Source organism: Chrysochloris asiatica, unplaced genomic scaffold, assembly GCF_000296735.1.
Source record: "Chrysochloris asiatica unplaced genomic scaffold, ChrAsi1.0 scaffold00015, whole genome shotgun sequence".
Taxonomy (NCBI): domain Eukaryota; kingdom Metazoa; phylum Chordata; class Mammalia; order Afrosoricida; family Chrysochloridae; genus Chrysochloris; species Chrysochloris asiatica.
Window position 1 is genome coordinate 32,033,481 of NW_006408533.1, and position 10,804 is coordinate 32,044,284.

Consider the following 10,804-nt stretch of genomic DNA (forward strand, 5'->3'; position numbering starts at 1 on the left):
GAAGGAAGGAAGGAAGGAAGGAAGGAAGGAAGAAATAGAATGATTGAGACAGGGAGACTCTCTGCACTCTGCTTTCATTGGCCCCCATCTGGAACACAGGACTCTAGCCTAGAAGCTCCATTCAAGAGTGGTATTGATAAACCAAAGACTACACAGTAAGGGAAGCCAGAGAAAATAACAGGTGGACAATATACAACAAAAGAAGAGCTAAGGAACATGGGGCTGCAGCCCTAAGAGGAGAAAAGGTTGTCTTCAGACAGCTGAGGGAATGGTATATAAACATGGGTTGTGTTGTTTCAGAGGAGGACCAGAATGGACAAGCAGAAGCCACGGGAGGTAGCATGGAGTTTTATCTAAGGAAGATTTTTCTGGCATCCTGGACTGCTTTTCAATGGAATGGGCTGGGTTGAGAGATTAGAAACGGTCTACCCCACAAGAAATGGTGAATTCAAACCAAAGTGAAGAAGCAGCCAGTGGAAGCGCTGTGATAGTAGGTTGGCCCCGCTAATCTCTGTGGTCCCTTACGACTCTCAGGCCCTAACTGTTTATGTGCCAGGCTAATTGGCCTTGGTCTTGTCCTGTCCAAGGAATGACAAGTCAAGTTACCCAGATGTCTTTGCGGAATATTGAGGGCATTCTTCAGCCTCCCGATGTGAATGCCAACTGGACCAAGTACTCATGGATCTAAGGTGTGAACTGAGGAGCAGCCAGCTGACAAATAAAAGTACTACTATAGTTTGATCTCAGAGTCCTGGTGTGGAGCTGTAGGATAAGCACTGGACTGCTAACCACTAAGTCAACAGTTCAAACACATCAACTGCTCCTCAGAAACCCTATACAGGGTCTCTATGCATCAGAACTGATGGCACTTAATAACAACAACAACATAGTTCAACCCCAGTGCCTGGAATTCATGTGTACAAGTTTTGTGGCTCTAGGTGGCACAGATCCTCCCAGGAAATTATGGATTCCCTTAGCAGGAGGCAAACCTTAAATGTATTGGTCACGGACGGACACCTCTGGGGTTAAGTTTATCAGGACAGTTACCATCAGCTGGGTGGGCCTTTCAGAAAATGGAAATCAACTAAAAAGAGAGCTACTTGGAGGTGACAAGTGAGCCAACTGGGTAAGGAAGAAATGTGAAGTGGGCTGAAAGGAGGGATCAGAATCGAGCCTCACCAACTGTCAAAGACTCCTTGTATAGTCAGGGTGATAGACAAAGATGGCAGCCACTTCCTTCCAGTCCTTTGTCACCTCCTACCCACCTGGCTAGGAGTCCTGGTGTGGCACTGTGGGTTAATACGTCAGACTGCAAAGCTGTTTAAACTGCAGGGTTGGTGGTTCAAGCTCACCAGCTGCTCCTCAGAAACCCTTACAGGGTCACTATCGGTGGGAATCTACTCAACAGCGCTTTACAACAACAACCCACCTGGCTGGGTTTGAACTGCAGCCAGAGGGAAGAAATCCAGCTATTTATTCCTTCATGATGCTAGTATAAATTCTTTTCCACAAAAACCAAAGATGCTCAAAAACCTCATTAGCAACTGACTGGGTGACCCTGTTTTGACTGGGCCAATAAGGAGTCCTATTTCATTCCTGGCAATAATCTGGGGTGTCCAAGGCATGGCAATGGAAGGACACTGTAAAATTCATGAAGATCACTGTCCCTAATAGCTTTCAGGAACTACAGTCAAGTGGCCCAGAAGAGGTGAAGACAAGCTGGGAAGCATGAAGCAAAAGAAAGCACACTTGATTAAGAATCAGGAGACCCACATTCTAGTCAAAGTTCCATTAGCGACTGACCTGGCCATTTGATCCTGGACCTCAGTTTCCTCATCTGTGTAATCAACACCTGCTTGCCCTCTCTCTCTCTTAGGGCAGATATTGTAAGGATGAAGTGAGCTCAGGACTCACGAACAAAGCGCAAATATCATTACCAGGCTTTCTTCCCTCCCTCTTCCTGTTTCGCGCCCTCTCAGACCAAAGACTGCTAATATTTCCCAGAGTACCTCTGCACATGAGATGTACTCAGGGAAATAGGCAGGAGACCAGTTGTTATTGTTAGGTGTCATCGAGTCGGTATTGACTCATAGTGACCCTATACACAACAGGAAAAAACACCTGCCCAAGCCTGCACCACCTTCACAACTGCTGTTACATTTGAACTTACAGCTGCTGCCACTGTGCCAATCCATCTCATTGGGGGGTCTTCCTCTTTTTCACTGACCCTGCACTTTACCAAGCATGGATATCTTTCTCCAGGGACTGGTCCCTCCTGATAACATGTCCGAAGTATGAGAGACCAAGTCTGGCCATCATGACTTCTAAGGAACATTCTGGCTGTACTTCTTCCAACACGGATTTGTTTATTCTTCTGGCAGTCCACAATATTCTTCTCCAACACCATAACTCAAATGAATCCATTCTACAGTCTTTCCTATTCATTGTTCAACTTTCTCATGCATATGAGGTAATTGAATATACCATGGTTTGGGTCAGGAACACCTTAGTCCTCAAACTGACAGCTTTGCTCTTCAATATTTTTAAGAGATCTTGTGCAGCAGACTTGCCTAAAGCGATATGTTGTTTGATTTCTTGACTGCTACTTCCATGAGCATTTATTATAGATCCAAGCAAAATGAAGTCTTTAACAACTTCAATTTTTCTCCATTTATCATGATGTTATTCACTGGTACAGTGGTAAGGATTTTTGTTTTCTTTCCATTAAGGTGCAACCCATACTGAAGGTTGTGGTCTTTGGTCTTCATCAGTGAGTATTTCAAGCCCTCTCCACGTTCAGTAATCAAAGTTGTATCATCTGCATATCACAGGTTGCTAATGAGTTTTCCTTCATTCATGATGCCACATTTGTTATATAAGATTTCCAAGGAGTGACTGGTGAGTTTGAACAGCCAACCTTCAGTTCAAACCAACCTTGCAGTCCCATGCCTATCCTACAGCACTACACCAAGACATAATTGTCATTTTATTGAATAGTGTGGCACTGCAGGATAATGCACTGGACTGAAAGGTCAGCTTGAACTGCAAAATCAGAGGTTCAAATCCACCAGCCACTCCTCAGAAACTCTAGACAGGGTTGCTATGAGTCAGAACCGAATTGACAGTACTTTAACAACAACAACAACAAAGTGTGTATGTTATATTTATAGCAAATGATAACAGTTTAATCTCTGATAGTATTATCATTTCTTTTTAAAATAGGGGGCACAGTTAAGGACACTTCCTAGACATTCAAATACCTTTTAGGATTGGTTTACTAAGTCAAAAGATTCAGGACCATAACTTTATGGGACAACTCAATCAGTTGTCATAGCATAGTTCATAAAGATAATGTTCTATATCCTAGTTTGCTGAGTAGTGTCTAGGGACTTAAAAGCCTTCAAGGGGTCATTTAAGATACAACTAATGGTTTCTACTCTTCTGGAGCAAAAGAAAAGGAAAGAAATCAAATTCAGTGAAGAAACTAGTCTGTAGAACTAATAACCCACACAAACTATGACCTCTTCCAGCCTGAATCTGGAAGATCTAGATGGTACCCAGATACCATTATGGATCATTCTGACCAGTGACACACAGAAAGTCCTGGACAGAACAAAAGAAAATGTAGAACAAAATTAAAATTCCTGAAAAAAGTCAGAAATAGTGGACAGCTAGAGGAACCCCCTTTGAACTTGGAACTGAAGCCATTTTGGAGGTCACTTTTCAACTAAATAATAGAATGACTTACAAAACAAACACTATCACCCATGAGCAATGTGCTTTCTTGAATATGAAACCAAATGATCAAAATTTACCCAAAAGCAAAGATGAGAAGTCAAGGAGGGGAAGAGAAGCTAGATCAATGGAAACAGAACCAACAGAATGGAAAGAAGAAGACTGATATATTATGAAAATTATAACCAAGGTCATGGAACAATTTATATAAAAATTGTCAAATGGGAACCTAACTTGCTGTATAAACTTTCACTTAAAACACACAAACCTAACCCAAACCCACTGCCATTGAGCAGTTTTCAACTCATAGTGACCCTGTTGTTGTTGGGTGCCATCGAGTTGGTACTGACTCATAGCGACCCTCTGCACAGCAGAACAAACACTGCCCGGTCCTGGGCCAACCTCACAATTGTTGCCACACTTGAGCCCATTGATGCTGCCACTTTGTCAATCCATCCCGCTGGGAGTCTTCCTCTTTTTCTCTGACCCTCCACTTTACCAAACATGATATTCTTCTCCAGCAATTGGTCCCTCATGACAATATGTCCAAAGTATGAGAGACAAAGTCTGGTCATCCTGGCCTCCAAGGAGCACTCTGGCTGCACTTCCTCCAACACAGATCTGTTTGCTCTTTTGACAGCCCATGATACTTTCAATATTCTCCTCTAACACCATAACTCAAAAGCATCAATTCTTCTACAGTCTTCCTTATTCACTGTCCAACTTTCACAAGCATATGATGATGTTGAAAATACCATGGCTTGGGTTAGGCGCACCTTAGTCCTCAAGCTGACATCTTTGCTCTTCAACACTTTAAACAGGTCTTGTGCAGCAGATTTGCCTAATGCAGTATGTCATTTGATTTCTTGACTGCTGCTTCCATGAGTGTTGATGGTTGATCCAAGATGAATGAAGCCCTTGACAACTTCAGTCTTTTCTCCATTGATAAGAATGTTGTTTATTGATCCAGTGGTGAGGCTTTTTGCTTTCTTTACATTGAGATGCAATCCATACCAAAGACTGTGGTCTTTGATCTTCATCAGTAAGTATTTAAAGTCCTCTTAGGACAGATTATAACTGCCCTATTGGGTTTCCAAGGCTATAAATATTTGAAAAGGCCCCATCTTTTTCTGTAGAGTGGCTACTGGGTTTAAACCTCCAAACTTTTAGCTAGCAACCAAGGCTATTTATAACCACTAAGTCACCAGCATTCCAAAAACACAATACATTTAAAAATTTAAAAATTAATTTATAAGTTTATTTAAGTTTCTTAAAGTAAGTTTTAAAAAGAAAAATAAACAATAATGCAAAAATAAAGCAAAAAAATAAAAAACAAAGAAAAAAGTTTGAAGTTGGAATGTAAATGAATGAGGTTTATGGAGCTCTCCAATGAATTAGGAGGGCACCTCCAGCCTCAGGTACCAGCAACAGAGCTCCAAGGCAGGTGACCAAACACAAAGAAAACCAAAAGGCAAAGTCATGTGGTTGGTCCTGCTGCTTAGTTTTCATAGGTCCAGATGCAGAAATTTTACCAATCAATTGAGAACCACTTAGAACTTGGTCTTGGTCCTGGGATGCTATATCCATAAAACTGTGACCCTCTACCTTTTTCTTTAGGAACTCCTTGTCTCCATTTTTCTGATGCTCAATGCCCCTTTATAGGATTTCATTAAGGAAGAGGGCAGCCTTTAGACCATCACCCAAGGTATAAGGAAGATGTTTAGCATCTCTGGAAGAAATATGTTTAAAGAGGAATCTGGAGAGGAAGGAGTAATCTTCATGCTGGGCTGTCAGGCCCTGGGTCATGAAGTGAGGGAATATTCCCTGTGAGTCAGCATCCCAGCACCCCACAACTCACCCTCTGCACCCATACATAGAGCAAGCCCCCCTCACGCCTGTACCTTTAGGCATGATATATGAGATGCTCTTAAGAAGAACCACCTGGAAACTTGACCAAGGTCCTGATCCCCCTCCACCCCCCTTCACTCAAGAATTAATCTGGGCATCTATTTAAAAGGGTATGGGGCTATAGGATAAGCTCTCTGGACCTGAAGGTCAGTTTGAACCACAAGGTCAGCGGTTCAAACTCACTAGCTGCTTCTTGGAAACCCTATACAGGGATGCTATGGGTCAGAACCAACTCAACGGCACTTAAAAACAACAACAACAACAGCTCCTCCTTGGAAACTCTATATACTTAGAAACAACAACAACATCATATATGGGATGATCCATGAAATTCACTCCAACTGAAAAGACAGGGAAAGGGTATAGATAGACAACTCATAAAAGAAATACAAACAACAATATACATATGAGAAATATTCAACCTCATAGGTATCAAAACCTCTTTTTCTTATCCAGTTGGCAAATCAAACAACACTACCAAATGCTGGCAAGAGTAAGGGGAGAAGGTCTTAGTGCACAGCTGGTGGGAATTTAGACGGAGACCCCATGTAGTGTTAAGTGCTCAGCTGTGGATCGAAAGGTTGGTGGTTTGAAACCACCCACCAACTTCTGTGGAAGAAAAGACATTGGCATTCCACTCACATGAAAGTGACTGTCACATGGAGGTCTATACAAGTCAAAATCAACTTGATGGCACCTAACACCAGGGCAATTTGGAAATGCTCATCCAAGTCTTAATGACAACTTCTATTGGCTTAGGAATTCCATCAGGAATTTGTCTTAAGAAAAAGCTTTAATTATAGATATTCTCCATGGTGTTGTTGTCATCATTAATTGTAGACACCAGTCTCCATGGTGTTGTTGTCATCGTCGATTATAGACACCAGTCTCCATAGTGTTGTTGTCATCGTCGATTGTAGACACCAGTCTCCATGGTGTTGTTGTCATCGTCGATTGTTGACAACACAGCATGGACACAGGGCTGCACTGGTCTTCTCATCATGTCTCTGGGTCCTCTCAAGTCTACCACTTCCTTGGACCCCCAAAACACAAAAGCCTGCTCATAGGAAATCCACAAGGAGGAGATAGGACCTCACCTAGACCTACCTGGAGAAGTAGAGAGGAGACCCAAAGCAAAACAGAGGCCTAGGAGAGCCCGGCCTGGGCAGGGAAGGATGGAAAACAGGGCCAGTCCAAGCACTGACCTCTGGGCATGTCCATGGGGTTGAAGCTGGCCAGCAGGTCCCGGCACCACTGTCGGTCACCCTCCACCTTGCTCAGCCAGTTGTTGCAGTTAAAGTAGTAACGGAGATGAGGCCGCTTCATGTCGGTCACAATCACATGGTTCAGGTACCAGCTGGCATTCAAGCCTGTGTTGTCATGCTCAATCCTGGGCAGAAGCAGACACCAAGATGACATTCTTCCCACACTGGAGGGTCCAATCCTCACTTCAAAAAGAGGTTCTATCATTTTGTTGCTGCTTTACCTTTCTGGACCTCAGTTTCCTCCTCTATGACATGGGGCTACCTTAACAGATGTTACACTGCCTGCAAGGAAATGTTCCCTGTCAGAGTGAAGACACCCGGATGGTCAAGACTGCAGTGGACCAGCGTGATCTTCCCCCTTCGAGGTTCCCCCAACAAGCGCTGTTTCCTCACCTTGGCCTCTGGAAGCTGTATCTGTCTGGCTCCCCCTTCCCTGACCCTTCACACTCTGGCCCAAATATATACACAAACCATTTCCTGAAGTCCAACCGAGTTAATGCCAAACAAGACAGTTCATCAAGACTTTGCTGAAGGGAGGAATGGCAATAGGGAGATAAACAGAAGTCAGAAAAACAGCCAGGTCACCTGACTTATGGGGCATAATTTGAATGGAGGAAGGTGCCGAAAGGGAGGAAGACAGATAAGGGACAATTGAGACTAGATGGAAATGTCCTTCCCGATCATTCACAAACCCCGCCTCCTCAAGAGAGACAGAAAGGGAATAAGCTGTCAAATCGTGTCTTGCCACCTGACCTGGGCTCTCTAGCACTCACCCACTGCATTTTCACTAATGAGGAGGTGGGCACTGTTACTACAGATGAAGAAACGGAGGCTTGGAGAGACCCAGGGTCCCCCAGCTAGAAAACAGCAGTGTAGAGATTTGAATTCAGGTATCTGTTCACATAAAGATTACCCAAAACCAAACCAAACCCACTACCACTGAGTCAACTCTCTCTACAGGAGCAGATTTTCACACCTTTACCCATCCTGTGGGGTGCATGGCTCATGGGCTACAACTGCCAACATTTTGGTTAACAGTCCAGAGCTTTAAGCATTGTACCACCAGGGATCCTTCCGTAAAACCCTCAGGGCAGTCCTACTCTGTCACACGGAGTCGACATGAAATTGATTTAGTCATACCTAATAACAACTGGAAGGAGCTCCGGTAGCGTAGTGGTTATGAATCAGGCTGTGAACCGCAAGGCCAACAGTTCAAAACTACCAGGTGTTCCGGGGGGGAAAGATGAGGCTTTCTACTCCCGCAAAGATATACAGCCTCAGAAACCCTGTACAGGGTCGCTATGAGTTGGAACCGACTCCATGGCACATAACAACAACAACAACAATAACAACTGGTGTGGCAATGTAAGATAAGCAGTCGACTGCTAACCATAAGGTTTGCAGTTCAAGCCCACCAGCCACTCCTTGAAAACCCTATACAGGGTTACCATGAATAGGAACCAACTCGACAGTGCTTAACAACAGTGACGATCTGAACTCAGTGTGTGAACGTGTAACCACTATGCTATAAATTATCTCAATTTGTCTTATCCCAAAGAAATGAATCTCTAATGGTAAAGTCTAGGGCACCCTGGTTCAGGATGGGAGGAAAAGATTTGGGCCTTTGTAGCCTTGCAAATGACACCTGGTGGGAAATCAACACCTAAATGTGCCAATAGTGAAGTCAGTTCCTAACCTTCTTGCCATATACACACGCTGGTCAGGGCCAAAATCTCACCTGATTTTGTAGATGAGACCCACATTGTTGGTTCTCACCCGGAAGACATCGACATTGGCTTTCTCAAAGGCAGATTCGCTCCTGCAATGGGCACAAGTATAGTTAGTACGGATCAGCACTTGGCTCCCAGGCTGAGGCAGAGAGCCAAGAGCTGGCAGCTCCTTTTCCTCCATTATTCCATTCCTGGGAAACACCATGAGCAACCGGATCCCATCTGAGAGTTCTTCCGATGGAGATGGAGTGAAGAAGGGCAAAGAGAATTACTCCTCCCTTCTCACTTTCATATCCAGACTTTCATTGGATCCTTGTGTGTCGTTAAGGCAAGCACAGCAAGCATGTTTGGCCCATTTCTAAACAAGTTGTAGCTAGAACTTGGCTCTCCACATCCAATGCCCTACGGTTGCTCTGAGTCAGGAAAATGGAGGAAGAAGGAAGGCATGGTAAATGCCTCAGTGCTCTTGGGTCTGCCGACCTCCTTGTCTCTCCTCCTCACTTGCCTGGCTCTTACTGGGAAGAGTTGCAATGGCAGACCCAAGTAGATGCAAACCTTGGGTGGTGGCCCATGGTCCTGCCATCCCAACAAGAAAGGAAGCACTAAATCCCAAGTCAACAACCGGGGAAGTGGGCAGTGAGGGAAATTCACAGTTGACATCCTGCAAACAGTGTGAACAGAAGAAAGTAAACCTGTGACAGCCAGCAGTGAGGTGTCCAGGCACGTCCAGACACAGGAGCAGCCTAAAGTCAAGCAGCTTAAACACAGGAGGACTGAGCCTGAATCTCAGGATGACATCTTCTCAGTCCTTTCCAAGCAGCACCCCAAGCCATAGAAGCCAGGCAGCCAGCAGTATTTCCTGCTCAGCAGTGAAGCCCTGAGGGCCTTGAAGCTACCAATCCCACTGGGAACCATCAGAGTTCTCGGGACCAGCACATGACCCCTTGGAAAAGAAAACATACATGCCTATTCATTGACCATTGGTGTGTTTCAAAATAAAGGGGAGGGGAGGGTCTTCACCACAGGGCACAAGTTAACAGAGGACTTTTGAGGTTCTACGCAATCCAAAAGCACGAATCTGCAAAAGGACCCACTTTAGCAAACAATCTGCCTGGGGAGAAAGTTCCTTTAGGTGGCTGCATCAGGAGACAGGGAGCTTACAGTCCTTCTAGAGCCCTGCAGAACTCAGGAAATGAGGCTAAAATGTACACTGGGGTAGAAGGGAAAGGGAGCTGTATGGGGGCAGTTTGGGGCAGAGAGGAGCAAGGGGAAGACAATGGGAGTCTAGCTGGGGTGAACTGAGTAGCTACTAGGCTTCCTGCCTGAACCTGAGACTCCAACACGTTTTAGCCTGGGAGGAAGGGAGAGACTGAGACAAGGCACTGGACCCAGAGTCTCTTTGCCACCATCTGCTTGATAAAGACAAAGACTGTATTATGTTAGTTCTGGAGGAAGAACAAGGTAAACAAGACACATCATCGTCCACGTTGTCCATGAACCAGAAAATCCTCCTTCCTGGAAAAATAAACGTACTGGGCCCAGATCTCCCCTTTCCCCAGCCTCCTTCCTGGTAGTCAGAAATGCTTCTTATGGTCAACAGAGTCCAGGTCATGTTTTCCAGGTGGTGTAAATGGTTTACACACTTGACTGCTAACTGGAAGTTTGGAGGTTTGAGTTCACCCAGAGGCAACTAGAAGAAAGGCCTGGTGATACACTGCTGAAAATCAGCTATTGAAATGCCTGTGGATCGTAGTTCTACTCTGACATACATTGGGTCACCATGAGTCAAATTGACTCAATAGCACGAGATACTGGTAGGACAGAAGCAGAAAGAAACGTGAAATCCCCTGAGAAGACAACTTATGATTGATTGGTTGGAAGTTGCTAATATGCAATGGTCAAATTTAAAATAACCAAACCAGCAACCATGGGGATCTGATTAATGTTGGAATTTCCAGCCATACTTCTGAGGGTGAATGATACACCTCATCATACTTGGGTTCAGAACTACAACAATTAAATTACATGGAATATATGTGAACATCAAATCAAGGCTGGGTGAACAGAAAAGAAAGGAATAACCGGGGAGAATTTCTGTTTTAATATATAAAAAAAGGCAGCTGAGCTTCAGAATCAACAGACAAGAGTCTGTATGTCTAATAAATA

The 10,804-nt window shown here is 44.4% G+C and overlaps 1 protein-coding gene across 1 annotated transcript in view; it reads right to left on the bottom strand.

Moving 5' to 3' along the window:
- The window catches only part of LOXHD1 (lipoxygenase homology domains 1), a 211,359-nt gene that overhangs the window by 173,891 nt on the left and 26,664 nt on the right, over positions 1–10,804 (bottom strand). The window contains exons 3-4 of the mRNA XM_006835145.1: positions 8,647–8,727; positions 6,849–7,033 (exon numbers count right to left, since the gene is read on the bottom strand). Of these exons, the coding sequence (XP_006835208.1) occupies positions 6,849–7,033; positions 8,647–8,727 (266 nt within the window). The remainder of the gene's footprint in view (positions 1–6,848; positions 7,034–8,646; positions 8,728–10,804) is intronic.